This window comes from Amblyraja radiata, chromosome 5, assembly GCF_010909765.2.
Source record: "Amblyraja radiata isolate CabotCenter1 chromosome 5, sAmbRad1.1.pri, whole genome shotgun sequence".
NCBI lineage: Eukaryota > Metazoa > Chordata > Chondrichthyes > Rajiformes > Rajidae > Amblyraja > Amblyraja radiata.
In genome coordinates this window covers 92,816,065-92,838,717 of record NC_045960.1, presented here as the reverse complement: position 1 = coordinate 92,838,717, position 22,653 = coordinate 92,816,065, and the positions used below count along the sequence as shown (strand labels likewise).

Sequence of the window (22,653 nt, the reverse complement as noted above, 5' to 3'; positions counted from 1 at the left end):
TAAACACCTGAAAAATGAGAGCCTTCTCTGATTTGATTTAAGAGTTTCCAACTCCTGATTATTTTTTTGATTACTATTGAATTCACAACACTCTTGTAGAAATGAACTTGGGAAGTGCTCTGCTCCTTTCATGGACAAGATTGCTGCCTTGTTTTACACTTAATTTAGAGATACAGCACGCAAATAGTGTAGGAAGGAACTGCACATGCTGGTTTATACTGAAAACAGACACAAAATGCTGTTGTGGCTCTGGGTCAGACAGCATGTCTGGAGAAAAAGAAGACGACATTTTGGGTCAGAACCCTACCAGACATTCTGAAGGAAGGTTCCGACCTGAAACATCACCTATTGTTTTGTCCAGAGATGCTGTCCGACCCAATGAGTTACATCAGCATTTTGTATCTATCTGCAGCATGCGAACAAGCTCTTCAGCCCACGCCAACCATTATTCACCCATTCACATTAGTTCTATGCAATCCCAATTTCTATACATTAGGGCCATTTCTACTGAGGCTAATTGGCCCTAATTTGTAGGGAGTGGATAGATTATGTTTCAGGACTAGTCTGAAGAAAGATCCCGACCTGAAATGTCACCTATCCATGTTCTCCAGAGATGTTGAGGGCACTGAGTTGCTGCAGCACTTTGTGTCATACTCTTGTCCTTGTTCTCCAATAGTTCTCTGTCCCAAACCTGTCCTCTATTTCACTTCATCCCCACCTATTTGGTACTTCAACACAAGGTAATTGGCCTGGAATTTTAACAGTCTTTCTCTCCATATATATTGCTTGACTTGCTGAGTATTTTCACTTGCTTGACTTGCTGTGTTTTTAGTTCTGAGCGTGTAGTTGCGTGTGAAGACATTGGCTGTTTTAGCAGGTTAGGATCAGGCTCCCCTGATTTTGAATGTAGAAATCTAAAAGTATAGATCCTTTCTAAAATAACCCAAAGTGAATCCCAGAATCAGGAAATCCTGTGCTCATGTCCTATTTCAGAAGCCCAAAGGTGTAACCCAGACCCTGAAGACCTTGTTGCATGCGTACTGGCTGCTGTGTTTCTGCTCTGGGATAAAATTAAAAACTGACCCATGTTTGTAATTCTTACATACATGACAAATGCTATAAATATTAGTTTCAAACAAGTTTGAATTAGTTTCAAAAATGTTTGAAGATCAAATAACAAATATTGATCCTGACCTATAAAATACTGAGTTGGGTCAGCACTGTGTAGCCTGATCCAAACTTGGTTCTTTCATCAAATTGTACATGCCACCCTATCTGACCCTGATGCAAGTGGTCAGGTTACAGTGAGCTTGGGTCAGACACAACTTAGTCCCAACAGTAAAAGTATTTAATCAGCTGTAAATTGCATTGAGGTGTTCTGAGGTTGGGAAAGGAGCTTTATGAATGTTCCCTTAACGAAGAAAGAAATAAACAACAAAATGTGTGACAACTGAATATCTCTTTAATAATTTCATAATCTTTACTAATCACCAAACAGGAAATAAACAAAAGCACCAACCAATTTGCTCATCTGAGTCATGATGTAACAAACTAAGGTTTGCACCTGATATTTCTAATATATTTTCTCAGAGTGCAATGTAAAACTAACATGTTGAGGCTAAATACAATGTTTATCTTACAACAGTGCGTTTCATCTGCACCCAATGTAAGTGCAGCATATTGGACAACCATTAAAAGTTAGAAGTCTGTGCATTCCTCCCAGGAAGAGTGATACCAGAATTTACAAAGTTTCACCTTTATCCCGGGAATGTACTTTAATATATCAGTGCTCTTCACAAAGTTATCAAAATAAACAAAGGGAAGCAGACTTGGCACATTTCTCACAGAAATGCATGCACCACCACAAATCATGGTAAATTTGTTTTATCCCAATGTCAGGTTTTTTTTCTTATCTCCTTGCAGCAAATTACTTTGGGGTATTTTGGTTACCTTAAATTTCCTGTGTAAACACCCACATTGTGACTTGGGATTGCGCTCTTCTTAACCACAAGGACTCAATTCTGTCCATCCCACATCAACTCCCTCTATTATAGATACAAAATGCTGGAGTAACTCAGTGGGACAGGCAGCATCTATGGATAGAATTTGTGACGTTTCGGGTCGAAACCCTTACTCCAGCATTTTGTGTCATGCTGCCTGTTCCGCTGAGTTACTCCAGCATTTTATGTCTATTTTTGGTGTAAACCAGCATCTGCAGTTCCTTCCTACACAACTCCCTCTGTTGCTACTGCACTGTTTTATCTACCAGTGATAAAATAACAATCTTTGCCAGAACCTCCCAAAACTGTGGCCACCACTTTCTAATCTGACTAGGATAGTGGAAAATTGGAAACGTGACCTCCAAGTCTCTTCCAACTCACTGAATGCACATTCTCCTTTCTTTCATTGCTACCGGGTGAAATGCCTAAATACCGTGGACCACAATTTTTCCTGAACACATTTACCACAAGGACTCCATGGGTTCAAGGCAGCAGCTGATAAAAGTAACTCAATGACAGCCGGTGTTGGGGAAATGGCATTTGAAACAAGTTTACAAGATGCAAGAAGGAGGCACACTTCAAAGGCTTAGTGCCCCAAATGCTGTTTCAAAGAATTTAAAACTCCAAATTATTGAGGTGGTATCCCAACGTATTCAACTTGGAATGGCTGCTGCTAATTTGGCTGGAGAGTTGCAGGTGACCTATGGCCTTCCCTGAATGGTTTGGAGATTATTTGGATTACATTACTAGAACTGTGAATATTGAAACCCATTCAATACAAAGTTCCCTGGCAGAAGATAAAGTACCAACACGCAGTTTATCACTGCCTCGAGAGTCAATGTGGCGAGTTTCACACCAAGCAGTCACTAGTTATGGGGTAGTATCACAAAATAGGCAACAGATTGTCAGCCAGGAATATTACAATATGGATAGCATACAAACAAAAGCTTTTCACTGTATCTTGGTACGCGTCATAATAAACCGATAACAAATATTTACTTATCAGAGAAAGGGCTCGTGGTTGATGTCTTTCCGCCGCCTAGCCTTTCGAATACCATAATCATCTCCAGTGCTCCAGGGTTACATATAGCAAAATCAGCTTTACCTTCACTCGTGTAATCATTCTTTGATCCTATCAAGAACTCCAATAACCATACTCCTACCAAAAGTACGCTCTGCTGTGGAAGTTGTGTAAATGTTAATGTAAAATTTGGTTGAATGATTCATTGGCACTCACTACCAGCTTGTCACAAAGAGCAATTTGCTAGACAGCTACCATATCTTTGCGAGGGTGTCATCCTTAAGAAGGGTGAGAAAATTGGCCACAGAAAGCAAATGTGCTTCTCATGAGAAATGTTCTATATTAAAAAAAAATGAGGCTGACATCATTAGAAATATAGTGAACATGAGATTTTTTAGTGTTAAAACAGATTTCAAAATTGGGGTTTGAATGTACCAGGGTATGAAGTAGCTCCAACACATTAAAGCAAGAGTTTAAAGTGTGTTTTAACACATGCTTAAAAATAATCACGTTTTAAAATGTTAAGACAGAAATTTGCAATTTTAAGATTGTCTCAGTCACTTCTCATACATGTGGATTTTATGGAGTCTTCATTTCTGAAAGAGTAGCATACTCCTAGACAGACCTTATTGGTGGTACCATGTATATTGATCATCAATGAGAAATTCAAAGACTTCATGCTGTGCCAGATACCAGGTGTCAGGGCCAGATACCCAATCTCTGGTGGCATCTGAGAAACAAGAAAACACCAGAGAAATGTGTGTCATTCAGCATGGAAAAAAGGTGTCCAAGTGATGAGCTGGTACAGAAATACATAATGGTTTAGGGAATGGAAAGCACAAATTAAACCATTGAAGTAGGAAAAAGGATGGCTGTTCCGACTAGTAATTTTAAGATAAATCTGTAAAAATAATTCTGCATGCGCAGCTCAGGACGTGCAGACTACTGGATGAGAAAGTCATGGAATCATTTATTAATTAACCAGATGGTTCAGTGGGGTAGAGATGAATGAACACGGCCAAATTATCTTGTGAACAAAAATCCTTGATGTGGGGTGATGGGCAATGAACTCAGGACATCCTCCCCATCCAGTGAGTCATTACATCTATTGTTTTCTTCACAATTAAAAAAAACATTACGGCAATAGATTTCCCCCCCTCAATCATTAACAGACATATTTCAAGGCTCTCATTACCACACATCACCAACTCTGGTTGGATTGTTCCTGAAAGATTCATCGCAGAACATTTGCTTTCAACTCTCCAGTCCATTCAAACAGTCTAACCCCTCCCATCTCTAATACCTTCAGAGATGTTTTTTTTTAATGAAAATAATGGAAGCAGGTTTTCTCAATGGACTGTGGTGATTTTTTTCTTGGATATAGCTCACTGGCACTGATGAGGAGATTAAACTTTAAATCAGAGAGGTTGCAGAACAATCCTATAAAGTTGGCAACCATTTATTGACATTTTATTTTTTCAATTTTTGCACAGCGATGCTTGTTCCAAGTCTGCCTCTAGTTTTGAACATGAACAACAATGCAACATGACATGACCACAAAAAAACAATGAATTGTCAGCATCTGCCTCTTCATTATTCTCAAAGCAGGTGATGACTTGGCAAACTACATTTCCCCTTTAAGTACATTTTCAAAAAGCATCTCAATAGTTGAAACAGGGTAAAACAAAATGGAAAAATATCAAAGGAAGAGGAAGCCAAATGTTGATTGACTTTCTGTAATGTGAGGCTTATTGAGTGACACATCAAAAGCTAAACACTGGAATTAATTTTTAATCAATTTATATTTGACATTCAGATTTACAGTGCAATTGTGCTGAACACAAAATTGTACATTTTATTATCATATGTTTGATGTATTCCTATTAATTTTAGATGCAACCAACATCACAAGATCATTTTTGTTGAAAGCAGTCTCATGGGCTATTACACTTCTGCTTGCAGAATACCAGCCTGTCTATCCTCTCTTTGAAGCATCCAGTTGTTCCTTAGCTGACCAGCAGTTTGACTCCAGCTGATACTCATCTTCCGTGTAAACCAATACCTCCTGAATTCTTGTTCTAAGTCAGCTCTCCAGAGCCCTGTAGTTTCTAAGCTCTGAATTCCCTCCTCTGTCCAAACATTTTAATTCATCCATGACTCATTTTAAAACCTTTGGTTACTTATCTGTTCTTACTCATCCACGATCTAGTTAGGGAATAAGATAAAGCAAATATTTTCCTCGATGAATGTCGTTCTTTGCTTTTGTCTTCGTATTTATCCTGACATCAAGGATCAACACAGTAATATCTCTGTTCACCTTTGAAAGAATAAACAACCTTCTTGTATTGAGGTAAAGACCAGAATCTGCTTCAGCACTACATTTTTAACAAAATTTTGCAACGCTGCACTCTCAAACATTCTATGCATCATTGTGGTTAACTCTATAATGTCTCCTTAGTTCAGGAAATATTACAGATACCAGCAATGTCCACAACAATGTACAAAAAAGTCCAATGGATACTTTATTTGAAAATATGTTCGGTACATTTTTGATTCTTTGCACCCCACCCAGCAGTGGAGAAAACTTTCTCTATGATTGAGCGATCATGAAGTGACAGCATCCCAACTACAAAGAATCCCATAATGAACTGGTCAACACTGACTCACATTTATATTAAATTATCCTTATTGTATTTCATGTTAAATAACTAATGGAGATACATTTTATGATTGATGGCTAAGATACTTGAGTTTTGATTTCAGCATTCCCGATTTCAAGTTTCTCTCATTTCCATTTCACAAGGCTCAGACTCATGTCTTACATGCCATACTTTAAAAAGCTTTGGGCAGAAATCACCAAAAATCACTTATCTGAAGTAAAGGAGGGTGATCGCAATTTTGCTTCACTCTGCTACCATGGAATATTCAAAACTCATCAGTAATCCTGACTGAATAGTGAGGCCACATCCCATTCGGCAAGAAACCATGCCCAAGGTTGTTCCCCGGTTCAGATTTCTGCTGACGTTCTTCAAGTATGCAGTTTCTTTAAGCCCAAAGAAAGGCCTGTGTTTTTGGAAAAAAGAAGTGGACCTGGTGCATGATATTTTAGATTATGGAAGATGTTTCCACTGTCAATGGACACCAAAACTAAAGGTCCTGTCCCACGAGCATGCGACTCCATGCGGCAAGCGCGACCTAAAGGGCCGATCCCACCAGCATGCGGCAAGCGCGACCAAACCAGAAGCAGGAGCCGCGCGGAGGTCGAGTGAGTGACACGGCGTCGAGACGGTCAGTTTTTCGGAGCCCCGCGCGATGTCGGGACCAGCTCCGCACAACTCCGGCGATCGAAGTGGGACTGGCCCCGCGAGGCCATACGGCTCAAGCGACCACGTTAGGTCGCGCTTGCTGCATGGAGTCGCATGCTGGTGGGACCGGCCCTTTAGGTCGCACTTGCCGCATGGAGTCGCATGCTTGTGGGACAGGCCCTTAAGTATCATTAATAAAATACAGTGACTAACAAATCCAGCAGGGAGTTCCCTCTTCTTCCGTTGTTTAATCTGAGATGTGAAATCTGTTACCACATGCAGTTATTGAGGTGAAGAGCACAGAGTGGAAAAAGGATGGGAGGATGTCATCAGAATGTGATGAAGAGTACAAGGACCTCACAAAGAGCATAACACCTGTATACCAGTTTCCATTTTGGAAATTGCTTGTTAAATACAGCTGGGATTCTGGACACAAATTCAAGCTCCAACCAATGGAATATACATTGATTCATGTATTTAACGTGGCAATATTTTTAGATAAGGAAGCATTTCAAAGTTATGGCCAGATAAATTAGGATATTAGATTTGTTTTCGGAGAGCAAAATATAATTTCCTATAAAAACAAGTAATTTTTGTTCCTGCATCATAGTTGGTTTCACGGTAAACATTTCTTGATATGTCCCTTTACATGGAACTTCAATACTGTTGAGATTGGGTAAATTCAGTCTACCTTCACTATGTACAATCATCAAAAATAGAATGGCTATACTTGTCTTCTCCCCAAAGCCACTCTTCCCTGTCACCACCAAATGGATTGTGCTTTAAGATTTTATATTTAATATACAAAACACAAGGGTCCAGTTAGAAAAATTCATCTAAATTCTTTAAAAAAAAACTTTTCTGAACTGACACGACACTGTGCCATCAAAATAATGATTAACACAAAACACTTAGTAAGTTTATTCCTCTAGAATAGGTGCAATAATCACAGCATGCACAAGTGACACTCCCAACATCTACAGTTCCTCTGTTTGGACACAGTATATCCCACCTCACTGCCCACTTAGTTGCACCTTGTCAGAGGATGATACAGAAAAACTTCTTCTCCCTGAAGGGGTTCTCTGAGGCAGGCAGTGGGGCGATGAGTGGGTCATCCCTGAGGTGAGCATCGCAGTAAGCCATCAGATCAGCTGACGCCTTTGACACCTACAGCGGGCCAAAGAAAAATCAACCATTAGGTTCAATTTTACCTGCCTGATGTATTCCTGGGGAGAAAAAACAAGTTACCCGTTAATATAGCCCACTTGTGATACCAAAACTAGGGTTAAATTAAAAAGAACACAAATATAAACTTGGCTCATGTTCCATTGTAACTTTTAGTGATGAAGCCACATAGCATGGAAACAGGCCCTTCAGTCCAATTCATCCTTTCTGATCAAGTTGCCTAACCGAGCTGGTCCCACTTGCCTGTGCCTGGCCTATATCCCTCCAAACCGTTACTATTCATGTACCTACCCAACTATCTATTAAATGTCATAATGATACACAGCACTACCAGTTGCTCTTGGTTTCTTGGTCCTCCAATAGAAGTAGTAAAAGTTGCTTCTCAGATCCCTTTTAAATCTTTACCCTCTTACTACAAACCTATGCCGTTTAATTTTAGACTCCCCATACCCTGGGGAAAGGACGTTTTTTATCCCCCTCACGATTTTATAAATCTCTCTATAGTCTTCCTCGGCCTCCCAACATCCGGTGAAAAAAAGAGCCAACCTATCCAGGCTTCCCTTAAGTCTGAAGAAGGGTTTCGGCCCGAAACGTTGCCCATTTCCTTCGCTCCATAGATGCTGCTGCACCCGCTGAGTTTCTCTTGCATTTCTGTGTACCTCCCCTTATACCACAAACTTCCAGATCTGGTAACATCTAGTAATATTTTCTGCACCCTTTCCAGTTTATTGACATCCTATAGTGATTTAATTGGTGGAAGTCCAACCAGAGCAGGATGTTCACAATGAACTATAGGGCCCTTGCGAGTGTGGTAAAGCAGAGGGATCTAGGAGTACAAGTACAAGTTCTCTCAACATGGCGACACACTCAAATGCTTTCTAAACAAGTAGTTTATTTCTTTCAGGTTTTAGATTAAGCAAAGATATTTCCCTCTAATCCTATTGCCTATGACAAATCTATGCTCCAAGTATTGATTTCTAGTAATTGGCCTCTTTGCTGACAAAGTTGTCCTTCTTATTCACTTTTTCAATCTGTTATTTTTTTGTATCCTCTAGTAGTCCAAAATAATCTCAGCCGAACTATTTCTCTGCCCCAGGCAACATCTTCGCAGATCTTCTCTGTCAAATGTCTCATAGCCTACCCAAGAAAACTAAAGCTGTACACTGCACTCTAGCTGTAGCCTAATAAGTGGCTTTCACACTTACAGCATGAAATCCCAGCTCTTATATTCAGTGCCTTGGCTACTGTATGACTCTGTATCCCCCTTAATCATCATTTTCATTGTCGCACTACCTTCTACTCGAGTAGCACAGTGACACATCAGTAGAGTTGCTGCCTAACGGTGCCAGAGGCCTGGGGCCAATCCTGACTACGGGTGCTGTCTGTACGGAGTTTGTACATTCTCCCTGTGACCACCTGGGTTTTCCCCGAGTGCTCGGTTGCCTCCCATATTCCAAAGACGTGCAGGTTTGTAGTTTAGTATTGGCTTCTGTAAATTGCCCCTTGTGTGTAGGATAGAACTGGTGTAAGGGTGATCACTGGTAGCTGCTGAGAGGCCTGTTTCCAAACTGTATCTCTAAACTAAAAATCGGGATACACGCTCCCGAATCCCTTGTCCCCAACCCATCTGTGAATCCTACCATTTATTTTGCATTGTCTTTGATTCCTCTGTCCAAATGCAATCTCTAAAACATCTCCATAATGAAATCCTTTTATCACTTTATTCACTTCATGCAAGGTTTCAACCTAAACCCTCTCTCCCTAGCTGCTTGTTCTTTGCTCCAGATTCTAGCATCTGTAGTCTCATGTCTTTACCATGCACTGATCATCTGATATTCTCCAGCTTTCTTTCTTGTTAACCAACAAACATTTTATTTTCCTTAATGGAACTTAAAATGCAAATGGTCTAGATTCTGCAATCCGCTCTTTTTCTTGGAGGAGCATGCTGACTCATCACCTTTATCCTGGAATGCTTTCCACTGCTCTATTTATGTGTCTATTTTTGTGTTTCTTGTCGCATTTTTAAAAGCAAATCTGTTTTGGAAAATTGGCCAGTCCCCTAAATGATCATTTTCACTCAACGTCTACTTCTCCTTTTCCGTAAATCACAAACTTTGAGTTAAGTTTTGATTACAACCACATTGGTGGTGTAGCGGTAGAGTTGCTGCCTTACAGCGCCAGAGACCCGGGTTTGATCCTGACTCTGGGGGCTGTCTGTATGGAGATTTTATGTTCTCCCCGTTACCTGCATGGGTTTTCGCTGGAAGCGCTGATTTCCTCCCATGCTCCAAAGACGTACAGGTTTGTCGGCTAATTGGTTTGGTAAAATTGTAAATTGTCCCTAGTGTGTGTAGGATATTGTTATTGTGTGGAGAACACTGGTTGGCATGGATTCGGTGGGCCGAGGGGCCTGTTTCTGCGCTGTATCACAAACTAAAGTAAAACCACCAAAATATCCTCACTCCCATGATCTATAATTCCACCCACATTCCTTAAAACTAAATGTAGAACTCCATCCTCTCATGGTGGTCCTGTCATGCACTGGCTTAAAGGCTCCCCTTGAAAGCACAATGAGAATTCTGTACCTTATGTCCTGTGTATATTGATTCAATTGATTTATTGGGTAGCAATAAACCTACAGTAGTGTGACTGTTCACTTCTTGTCATTAAAATGCTTAATTTAAAGACCCTTCTAGTATCTAGAAGGGGCAACGTCACGGTCATGGACGACTATTTCACACACTATCAGACTGGGAATAATTAGATGTTGGACTTCACAAGGAGATATTGGGAGTGGTGAACAGAAGGTTTAACGAGGAGGTCAGAGAGCACATTGAAGGAAGAAAGGCATGAGGAAAGGTTCAGAGAGGCAATTACAAAAGGTATGATTTGGGCGCCTGAGGCAAGCCTTTCAACATTGGAGCAAAGGAAATTGGGTCTGTAAAGATTAAGATCACAGATGGTTCAAAGTTGGAGAAGGGTACAAAGCAGGGGTAGTTTGGTGGCTGGAAGAGAGAATATAGAGAGAGGGAGGGTTATCAGGCCAGAAGGAGTTATAGAGACAGGGACAGCTGGGTAAAGAGTTACTGAGAGGAAAGGGTCCAGGGGCTGGAGGGGCTATTGAGAGAGGTAGTGTAGGGCTAGAGGGGGCTTGTGCAGATGGAGGAGTGCAGAGCTGGAGGAGGTTTCAGGGAGAGGGAGGAGTGCAGAGCTGGAGGAGGGTTAGAGCAGGAGGGGTTATAGAGAAGGAACGAGGTAGGAGATTAAAGGGAGATGGAAGCTTGTAGGGGTGGAGGAGACTGCAGAGGGGGTGGGGTAAATTCCTTATTGAACACAGTGTAACATTTTAAATTTGAGTAGCCGGGTGATGCCTGGGTGTAAAACACCACTGACTCTCAGTGTAAAATGCAGAAGGTTAGTCTTCCAAGCGATGCATGAAATGGTGGATAGGCTGTCCATTCACATTAGTCATGCCCCATAAAACCAAGAAATCAGATGATGTATAGCTTAGTGATTGTGTTTTCCTGACGCCGTGCCCATATCTCTGTACTCTAGGAAGATCAGGATTGCAGATGAAATGTCTGTGTGAATTCCGAAGAGTGCTATGTAATTATCCTGGAAGCCTCAGTGACAGCAGAGAAACCTTGCTGAAACCATCACGGTGCCTTGTTTTCCTGAGAGGATGCAGCATTCTGTGCTGCACATTTGAAGCGTCTATTTTGCAACCGTCCCATTCCTGGTTCCATTGTCATCTGATAATAACAATCTGTCAGCTCCTAATGGGAGCAGATCAAAGGCTCCCAGCACCTGGGACAGTCACACAATTCAAATAAAAAGCAGCATCACGGGCAGTGCCGATTTCTGGTGGCATGAAAGGCTCTAATTAATTTGTTTGCTGCCTTTTTCGGAGAATTTCAACGTTACAAAGCTAAGAGCTGGCTTTAAAATCTCATTATTTAGTCTTTTTTAAACAGCCGGGCAGGGTTAATGAGGCGTTCTGAAATGCTATTGAGATTATTTTCTCACCATGCTCAATTGCCTGGTGGGTGTACCATTATATTAAAATGTCTGCATGGAGCCGTAGCCTGATGTAGGATATATGATCATGAGTAATATATCATTAAATGCTGTGTCATTACCATCCAAACAAGAGAGGGAATGAACCCTGTGAATCACTGGTCCTCCTGCTCTTTGTATCTAACACAGCTATCAGTTTTGCTTTCCGTCTCTGTCCACCTTTTGGTTTGACAATCCCTCAGGATCGCTTTGCAATGTCCAGTGGTTAAAGATTCATCTCCTTGACCCACTGTTAAGAACTAACACCCAAGAGCAAAATTGTATGGTTATTTAAAAAGTGTTTTGTCCTCATTTCACTTCGAACATTCCTGATTGTGAATTATATAACCAGTTGAAAAGGGGAAATAAGGCTTCATAACATAGTCACGTGAGGATATAGAAACATAGAAAATAGGTGCAGGAGAAGGCCATTCGGCCCTTCGAGCCAGCACCGCCATTCAATATGATCATGGCTGATCATCCAAAATCAGTACCCCGTTCCTGCTTTTTCCCCAATATCCCTTTATTCCGTTAGCCCTAAGAAATAAATATAACTCGTTCTTGAAAACATCCAGTGAATTGGCCTCCACTGCCTTCTGTTGCAGAGAATTCCACAGATTCACAACTCTCTATAAGAATACGTCCAACACCTGCCGGTATCAATGTTACACTGAGCCCAGACAACCAGACCATCCTGTAGCTAATAATAAAGGTGGTACAGTGGTGCACCAGGTAGATCCACTGCTTCACAGTTCCAGCATCCTGGGTCCAATCCTGATCTCTAGTGCTGACTGTTTAGAGTTTGCATGTTCTACCTGTGGCACGTGGGCTCCCCATGGGTGTTTTCATTTCCTCTCCCTTCCAAAAGACTTGAGGGTCGGTAGGTTAACTGGCCACTGGAGATTGCCCCTGCTCTGTGGGTGAGGAGTAGACTCTGGGTCTGGGGGGGGGGAGCTCAAGAGAACACAGGGAAAATAAAATGGGATTAATTTAAGATTAATAAATTGATGGTCAGCTTGGACTCTCTGGACGGAATGTCCTGTTTCTCTCCATGAATCTATGACTCTAATTCAGCTATAAATACTGCAATATGGAGGAGTAGCAAGCAGTGGAGAAGTTAGAGGAGGTAGAGAGGGTCACGAGGAATGAGGAGAATCTTTGAGGTCTTTTGGAGGTTGGGAGTTGAAACATTTCAATGGGTGGATGGTGGTGGTATGTGAGGTAGAGAATAAGTGGATGCATAAAAGATGCCAGTATTGGTGAGTAGGAAATAGGCTGGAGTTACAATATTGAAAAATGATGGGCAGGCAAAGACCAGATGGTGAATGTGATATTTCTAATGCATTACGCATCCTATCAAGAGACTGCTCACCATCTCTGTCACTCTGTCTCCTGGGAAAGGCAGAACTCCAGCAAATTACAAGTAACATCTCTGGATCAACTCTGGTCCTTGCTGTCCACCTAGCCAATTGAAACTGATCCAAGAGACCATACTTGGGTCCAAGCATTCTCAAACGCAAGCATATTCTCAGGACATGATGGGGTTTGAACAGTTTAATGCTGATTCTCTCATATCTCCATTCCCAGTCAATCAACAGAATGACTATCCGCTGTTTTACCCACTGACTGTCTCAAGAGTATTATATACTTCTACATTTGCTTCAGAAATAGACACTTACCTTCATTCTGTCCATACAAGCTTCCATCTTCAGCTGCTCCACTGCTTTCCTGGCTTGAGATATACTGGCTGTACTGTTGCTCGACATCTTCCCTGTCACCCTGCAAACCTTGAAAATCAAATATCCTGAAGTTTGTGGGTGTAACATATTAAGCTGACAATAACTAAACATCATTCTGCAAAAACGTACACAGGAAAGCCATCACTGATACATTTTTAAAAATTGGGTTTTTTAAAACTGCCGAATATTAATCGCCTTCCGATTGTGGTGGTGGCTGTTGCTATGAACCTGTTCATTGGAAAGTTTGGATTCCATTGGACTTGATCAAGAAGATAGATTTTAAGCAGCATCTTAACAGAAAGGAAAGGGTTGAACATTGAGAAGGTTTTTAGGGCAAGAATTCCAGAGCCAGGAGCTTTGGTATCAACAGCCACTACGTTAAATTTGGGAATGATACAGACCACTATTTCCCACACCCAGCAGGTTAGAAGGATTGTAGAGCTTGAAACATGAAGCCAGGTGATGGGTTGTGGTTGGAAGGAGATGGAGGGTGTGTGGGGGAGAATGGGGAAAGGAATGAGCGACTGTGGGAGAGATGGGTGCACATCTAGATGGGACACAGGGAAGAGCAGAGGAAAAAGGGGAGGGGTGTGTTTGTTGGTTATTCACCAGGAGGTGGGCGGTGTTCTTCATAGTGACATGAAACCAGCTACATGCTAAACACACCAGATTTTCAGAGAGACAGCGCTATCTGCAGAGGCACAGGTGATGCCAAATGGGACCCTCCGCAACAAACGAACAGAACAATGAGCAAGCTAATTATGACAGGTATAATCCCCTCTGATCAGAGGGTGTAGGGTGCAGTGCTGGCAACTGGTGCTTCAGTAAGAACCTCAGGCATGAAGAATTGATGGCTATACCTCTATCTTTTGCTCCCATGCCCATAAAAGCTACTTGTTGTGTAGGGTTATCTGTTCTTTCAAAAAGTTTAGTTTCGAGGTATAGCCTGAAAACCTTCGACCATCGATCACCTGTTCTATGTTATCTCACTTACACATCCATTCCACTAGGGGCATTTTTTACAGATGCCACTTAACATAGAAACATAGACAATAGGTGCAGGAGTAGGCCATTCGGCCCTTCGAGCCTACACCGCCATTCAATATGATCATGGCTGATCATCCAACTCAGTATCCTGTACCTGCCTTCTCTCCATTAGCCTTTAGCCACATCTAACTCCCTCTTAAATATAGCCAATGAACTGGCCTCAACTACCTTCTGTGGCAGAGAATTCCACAGATTCACCACTCTGGTTAACAAACAACCCCGCACGGCTTTGGGATGTGGGAGGAAACTAGAGCACCCTGAAGAACATACACGCTCAGAGAGAGAACATACAAACTCCACACAAACAGCACCCGAGGTCGGGATGGAACCAGGGTCTCTGGCAGCAGCTCTACCGGCTGCGCCACCCAGTGAAGGTTGTTGGAGCCAATAGCAGGAGGTTTATCACTGCCTGCCAGACCTTTCAATTGCCTATAAATCCATCTTTTACTTTGCACTATTCCCCAAGGGAAGAGACAAAATATGATGATATATATATATGTGAAACATCTTCATTGGTCCTTTACCTGATGCTCTCTGGGAAGTAGAGTTTTACAGTGGTAATGTTCCCCACCCAGTGAATCAACCTAAACCTCAAGATAGAGATTTAAAAAAGACTTAAAGATGCTGAGAATCTGAAACAGAAACAAAAAATGCTGGAAGCACTCAGCAGGTCAAACAGCACCTGTGGAGAGTGGAGGTACAAGACATTTCAAAGCATGTCTTTACAAGGGATCTGTCCTTGCAACATTAACTGTTCTGCTTTCTGCAGATGCAGCCTGACATGAGGTTTGATTTACACACATTGTTTTTTCCACCTACATCTGCAACCACAGAAGTTCCAGCAAGCAATAAATATTTTCTGTCTAGGGCGGTATACATTAACAAAGCTTTCCACTTGCATTCTAAAATGAAAGCAGAATATGCTGCAAATACGCAGGCTGCATTGGGAGCAAGAGAAACCAAGCTATTGTTTCATGTCTGAGATTAGGAAGGAGATAGAAGCTAGTTAATGTGCAGGGAGGGTGATAAACTGGGGTGACCGTGGGGATAAGCTGCAAACAGGTCGTCTGATCAGGTCAGCAGTTGAAGGGTAAGAACGTAGACAGAATGAGGAAGTTGTAAATGGCAGAGCAGGAAGACCAGATGGCAAGCTCAGCCTGTTTTCATTCTCTCTGGGAGTGGAGGACATGCCCAGCCTGACCAGCCAGGCTTGTTCACCTGCTCTGCATTTTACAACCTTCCCATCCAGCATGCCCAGTCTCATACCAACCACTCAGTCCCGATGCAGAGTGTCGACCTAAATTGTTGACAATTCTTTTCTCCACTGGGGTTGCTTGACCTGCTGAGGTCCTCCAGGAGTTTATTTTATGATCCAGATTCCATTATTTGCAGTCTCTTGCATCTATAAATTATTTTGTCTATGTTCTCGCTCTCCAACTGCTCCCACTCACCTGCTGCCCAGGTACCATCGTTTAAGCTCATCCCCATGGTCACCCCGGTTTTATCCCATGAGAGGCATCCAAAATCCAAGACTTACATAATTCTTAAGGGGTTGGACAGGCTAGATGCAGGAAGGTTGTTCCCGATGTTGGGGAAGTCCAGAACAAGGGGTCACAGTTTAAGGATAAAGGGGAAAACTTTTAGGACCGAGATGAGAAAAACATTTTTCACACAGAGTGGTGAATCTCTGGAATTCTCTGCCACAGAAGGTAGTTGAGGCCAGTTCATTGGCTATATTTAAGAGGGAGTTGGATGTGGCCCTTGTGGCTAAAGGGATCAGGGGGTATGGAGAGAAAGCAGGTACAGGATACTGAGTTGGATGATCAGGCATGATCATATTGAATGGCGGTGCAGGCTCGAAGGGCCGAATGGCCTACTCCTGCACCTATTTTCTATGTTTCTATCCCCCCCCCCCCTCCCCTGCAGCCTCATAAGCATAGTTTATCTTCTTCAAAATGGTGTAGCTGCCTCAGTACTGGGCTGGATCCTGTTCTCCGGTGCTGTCAGTGTGGAATTTGTATGTTCTCCCTGTGACTGCATGGGTGGGTTTTTGCCCACATCCCAAAGACGTGCAGATTCGCAGGTTCATTGGATACAATTTCCCCTAATGCGTATGGTTTGCAGGAGGAAGTGGGATAACAGAGATCAAGTACAAACAGATAATCGATGGTCAGTGTGCACTCGGTGGGCTATAGGGCCAGATTCTATGCATCTCTAAACTAAACTAAGTTGGTTGAGGGGGACCAAGGCTAAGTTGGAACATGAATACAGCTGTGGATATAAAATCAAGGGGATATAAGCAAGCTTAGTGAGTGCACAACAATTTGGAAGGTGAAATATGACATGAAAAACTGTACGGTTATCCATAAACAGAAACGCTGTGTTATTATTTTTTAAATGGTGAGAGAGTGACAAGTCCTGATGATTACAAGTCACCTGGCACGCAAATGGAATAAGCCAATAGCATGGCAAATTATCCTGGAGGATGTGAGTAAAACTGGTTGACACCAATTATACATACAGGAGCGGCCACACCTGCAGTTCTGGGCACATTGTTTTGGTCTGATTAAAAGATATACTTGCTATAAAAGGGTGCATCAGCTTGATTGTTTGGATACTGGGCCTGTCATAAGAGATGAGAATGAGAGGACATGGAATGCTTTCACCACTGGGAATATTTAGGAAAGAGACCATTATTCTCCAAAGAGGCAACATCAATAAAAAAATACATAACATTTTAGGGTGCTTGACAGGGCAACTGTGAGGAGGATGTTTCCCCTGGTGAAATATATCTAGAACCAAGGCCATTCGGGGCTGCAAGGAAAAGAAGCACCACTTAAAGGAGCGCAAAACTTTAAAATTCTTTACCCTGGAGGCGCAGCCCTTGATTATATTCAAAATTTCCGGATATTAGGGCATTCAGGGATAGGGCAGGAAAAAATGTCTTTGAGGTGGATGATTGGCCAAGATCTGGTTGAAGGAGTCCTAGGGATAGAATGGCATCTTCGTGTTTCCTACTTCATACAGTTTCCAACTCAAAACACACCATAAATGGTGGTGAGAGATGAGGAAGGGTGGAGGAGCCTTGTGTGGACAATATAAAGATTAATACTGGGTCTAGCATTGTATTTCTGTGCTAACTAAATGTCAATCCAGCATCTTGGTTCACTGAAGCATTAGACTGTTAATCGGGGTGTTCTCACACGATAAATGACACATTGACAAGGAAGTGGTCTGAAACCTCGTCCCCAACAGTACACCTGCCGCAGATGTGCATCGAGGAGACAGGCAGACAGATGAGACAGGATGTGCCGTGTGCGAATGTCCCACCAGAGACATTCAACCCCCTCAGCACCCTGCGGGAGGCAGAGGCTGAGGATGTGATAATTACTGTCAGCTCAAACATGCAGCAGAGATGTTCAAAGGAAACATCTGCATTCAATCCTGTTTCAGTGGTGAGAGGCAATTAGCACCACAGGGAGGAGAAGTGAGCGAGGGAGAGAATCACTTGCTGGCGTGTACCACTGCTGGAGTCCGTGACTCGCTTCGATTTTTTAAAAGAAATAACCCTTCATCAGTGCATCAGGAGCCGGCACCCTAAAGGTTTCCGTTGACATGGTGGGAAATTAGCTACAATTATATTTTGAGCAGTTTCTCACAGCTCTCAGCTATGGGGACCCGCTCACCCTCCCTCCACACAAACAGGAGACTTAAGCCAAAATATAAAGACAAGTTATTCAGCTTTCATTTGTAAACCAGCATCTTCCGTTCCTTCTACCTCCTTATTCAGCTTCTGTTATACCTGTTAGTTCTATGGCATGCCTGGAAATTCTAAGTTATATTATATGGAAAATACCGAATAGTTAGCACAGAAACAAATCATTAAGTCCTCCTGCTCTCTCACAAGCCTCCTCTTACCCTACATTTCACCCCATCAATATACCACCTTTCTCGTTCATGCACATTCACCCCCTTTCGGACATCCATGTCTCATGTCTCAGCACATCCATGGTACAAGTCCTCCAAAATAACCACTCTCTCCGTCGAGACACAAAGGAATCGCAAGCAACGAACAAACTACGGTTGGATCTCAGCGGGCCAAGCAGTCCTCTCCCTCCCTCAATGATCTGTGAACATCCTTCAGCCCTCCTTGGTTCTCCAATCGCCCACTAACCCCAATCTTACCACTACCCCTCTCCTGTTGATACCGTTCATCTTCCCTTTCCACTCGCAGTCCTGATGCAGGGTTGGCAATTCCTTCCCCCCTCCCTCACAGATGCTGCTTGATCCACTGAGTTCCTCCAGCAGATTGACTGTTGCTCCACTCTTCACAGTGATGTGCTCCTAAATGATTCTTCAAAGGGGGAGAGACAGCAACCGGGAGCAGAAATTAAGAACCTCCTTGGATCCGGAGCTTACGCATCATTTATTGACTCCTCCAGCCTGGCTGGTGACCTTTTCTGCGTATTATATAAAGACTGGAGCGTTATATATTCATAAAGACAAAACATCGCTAAACAATGAACAGGCTGGCATGCAAAAATGCTGAGAAGAACTGAACCATGCATTTTATCAGTGGGAAAAAACTGAATTAATGGCTCGTGTTGAAGAACCATACTGGAGACTTGATCATATAACCTCGGCTGGCATTTCACTGCAGTGTTGAGGGAATTATACACTAACAAGGATGCCAGCTCCAGGGTGCGACGTTGAACTGGGGCCCTCTCTACCTGGTCAGGGGGACCATCCCATGACCACAATAAAACTAATTATTGGAGGGGGGGAGAGTTCTCCCAACTGCCCTGAATTTAAACGACTTCAAATAACAACACTCAAATATTTGATCATTACCACGTTAAATTGTCATTGCCACACAAATTGGCAGCTCTGCTTTCTGCATTACAAAGCCGACCATACTTTAGTAGTACTTAATTGGATACAAACACTTTAGGTCTTTGGGAAGAGGGTAAACCACAGAGCAGAAATAGGCCACAAAGTCTTTCCAGTCTGCTGCACTATCCAGAAAGGTGGAATCATGGCCAAAACTCCACATACTTGCTTGTCCCCAACCATCCTTAATTCCAGCCTAGAGTACATTCAATGGCTCCATCTCCACAGCTTTCTGGGGCAGAGAATTCTAAATAATTGATTCTTCTTCAAGAAGAAACTCTGCCTCATCTCCATCATAAAGGGGCAGACTCCTCATCCTGAAACTATGCCCCCTTGTTCTATATTCAACTATGAAGGGAAATGGCATCCACCTCCCCTTTAGAATCCAACAGGCTTCATTAGATCATCTCTTCATTCTAAACTCCTGAGTACAAGTCCAACCTGCTCAACCTTTCCTCATGTCAATCCCATCATCTGGAATCAATGTATTGGACCTTTTCTGAACTACCTTTTCTGAAATTCAAGTGCATTCTTCCTTCAGTACATAGAACAAAGAACAATCCCACTAATCTAATTAGTTTAACTAATCGCCTCTGCCCGTAGACCAAAATCAAAATAATGAGATCAAAATCCTAGTCACACCAATGCACAGTACAGTTATAGCAAGACCCACCTACTTCATTCCCTTTGCAATAAAGACCAACATGCTTCACCTGAATGCTCACCTGATGTGCTACAAAAAAGAAGCCAGATCTCACTCTACCACAAACTTCTGTAGTTCCACCATTTAAATAATGTCATGCCTTTCTATTCTTCTTACTAAAGTGGATGTTACACTCCATCTGCCAAATTTCCATACATTCATATGTGATAGGAGCAGAATTAGGCCATTCAGCCCATCAAGTCTACTCCGCCATTCAATCATGGCTGATCTATCTTCCCTTCTTAACCCCATTCTCCCGTCTTCTCCCCATAACTCCTGACACCCACTTACAATAGGTGCAGGAGTAGGCCATTCGGCCCTTCGAGCCAGCACTGCTATTCAATGTGATCATCCCCAATCAGTACCCCGCTCCTGCCTTCTCCCTATATCCCATGACTCCGCTATCTTTAAGAACCCTATCTAGCTCTCTCTTGAAAGTATCCAGAGAACCCGCCTCCACCACCGGCAGAGAATTCCACAGACTCACTGTGTGAAAAAGTATTTCCCCATTTCCGTTCTAAATGGCTTACCCCTTATTCTTAAACTGTGGCCCCTGGTTCTGGACTCCCCCAACATTGGGAACATGTTTCCTGCCTCTAGCGTGTCCAAACCCTTAATAATCTTATATGTTTCAATAAGCTTAATCTAGCTGCATCCCTCTGCTGACTCTTTATGACTTTGACACAATACACTTTCTCACCCTTCTCCATTTCATTGACAAATACGGCTTCAATACTTTTTGGACCCTTCAACTAGGTCATTACTGTCGATTCAAAATGGTCAAGTCCCAACACTGATCCTTGTCGCATCCCAATGTTTGTAACCTGAAAATGTTTATCCCAGCTCTCGACTTATTAAAGTCTATCAATCCTGTGACCATTTATATAAACCCCAGTGGTTAATGGGTGCAGAATGCCTTTGAGTTTTACCTTACTGATTACCTTCTAGAAATACAAAATATGTCCACTGTTTCTCTTTTATTCATACTGTTCAAAAATCTCTCTAAAAACACACATCCAACATAATTTATCTTTCAACGGGTCGGAGGATATCTATCTGAAGACATCTAAAATAGGTTTGGATGTGTGATATACAGCACAAAAATGGGATGGGAAGGGAGGGGTGTGAATGGAGGGGTTGAATGGAGTCAGCACAGGGTCCCAAGTTTTATGAGCAAGGATAATAAATTCCAGGCACAAGAGATAATATACCCATGTTAAAAGGCCAGAACTAAAAGCCATCTTCAAGCCATAAGCCCTGATTCCACTCTCTTACTGGCTACCATTTTAGACTGAACTCCACTCTATTATGGCACCCAATTTTTCCTCAAGCTGAGATTTCTGTGCCGCATGCTCTCTACCATCAATATCACAGACTTTTGCACGTAAACTCGGCTCATCCTGGTCCACCTCAGTCCATCTCTTATGATTCATCGTTCATGCCTATAAGTACTTCTGGCCAAGATGATTAAGATCTGTCCTGTCCTGATCTGCCACTATCTGTAAGCCTGCACCCATCTAAACCAGCTTCCCAAATCTTAACTCACACCCAATTCTGTCCACCAATTCTGTCTGTGTTCTTGCAGGCCCTCAGTTTCCATCACTTTATCTTTGGTCACTATACCTTCGTACTGAGTCAGTGGTATATCCTCATGACACTTTTCTACCCTTCTCTCCTCCATTTATAATACTTAAAACCTAACTCTGGCTAGGCTATTGATATTCCATCACAGTGAGGAATGTGGAGGAGTCACTGTGGTGGATGTTTATGTTAAAATGTATTTTGTGTGTTCTGTTGCTTTTTATTTGTACGACTGACTTGGCAAATCAAATTCCTCATATGTTGCAAAACATACTTGGCCAATAAAGTATTATTGTATATCTCATCAAATGGTTCATGTTTCCTTTCATTACTTTCCTGTAAAATGTGCAATAAATTCTTAAATTACAAAATTCTTAAGGGGTTGGACAGGCTAGATGCAGGAAGATTATCCCCGATGTTGGGGAAGTCCATGGGTCACAGTTTAAGGATAAGGGAAGACTTTTAGGACCGAGATGAGGAAATCATTTTTTACACAGAGAGTGGTGAATCTGTGGAATTCTCTGCCACAGAAGGTAGTTGAGGCCAGTTCATTGGCTATATTTAAGAGGGAGTTAGATGTGGCTCTTGTGGTTAAAGGGATCAGGGGGTATGGAGAGAAGGCAGGGATGGGATACTTAGTTGGATGATCAGCCATGATCATATCAAATGGCGGTGCAGGCTCGAAGGGCAGAATGGCCTACTCCTGCACCTATTTTCTATGTTTCTATGTTTCTAAATGGTGGCTTTACCAGCCACACCCACGTCCCGGGAAAAAATGAATTACAAAAGATTCTTATCAATAAAATGGTTTTGAGATGACAGAAACTGGGACTATACTACAACATTTCACAGATGTATCAAAAAGTTAAATAGTAAATCTCCATCCCCACTGGTGGAAGATGCTTCACAGGGTGGAATCCATTTAATACTACTTCCAGAAGACGGAGGGCGTTTGATTTCACAGATCAAATAAGAAGTTTGGATCTATAATAGCTTTTCAAGGAATCGCATCGACTTGCAGGTCGGCACCCGGACATTGATACTACTGGAGTTTCTTCCAGACCAGCCAAAGCTCTGGGGCGCGCCCATCGCCGCGGGAATTCTCGCCTCATCTTCAGCCTCGCCC

At 42.4% G+C, this 22,653-nt stretch overlaps 1 protein-coding gene and 1 long non-coding RNA gene across 3 annotated transcripts in view; one reads left to right on the top strand and one right to left on the bottom strand.

Annotated features, from left to right (window-relative positions):
• Window positions 1–1,442: 1,442 nt before the first annotated feature.
• gng4 (G protein subunit gamma 4) overlaps window positions 1,443–22,653 on the bottom strand; it is a 23,189-nt gene continuing 1,978 nt past the window's right edge. For both annotated transcript variants that reach the window (XM_033021773.1, XM_033021772.1), the window contains exons 2-4: window positions 13,247–13,354; window positions 6,502–7,493; window positions 1,443–6,168 (exon numbers count right to left, since the gene is read on the bottom strand). In XM_033021773.1, the coding sequence (XP_032877664.1) occupies window positions 7,365–7,493; window positions 13,247–13,333 (216 nt within the window). In that variant the 5' untranslated portion in view covers window positions 13,334–13,354 and the 3' untranslated portion in view covers window positions 1,443–6,168; window positions 6,502–7,364. The remainder of the gene's footprint in view (window positions 6,169–6,501; window positions 7,494–13,246; window positions 13,355–22,653) is intronic.
• Window positions 3,500–22,029, top strand: LOC116973567. Its single transcript, XR_004412079.1, has 3 exons — window positions 3,500–3,607; window positions 11,023–11,027; window positions 22,001–22,029. It is a non-coding gene; the product is annotated as an uncharacterized LOC116973567 (long non-coding RNA).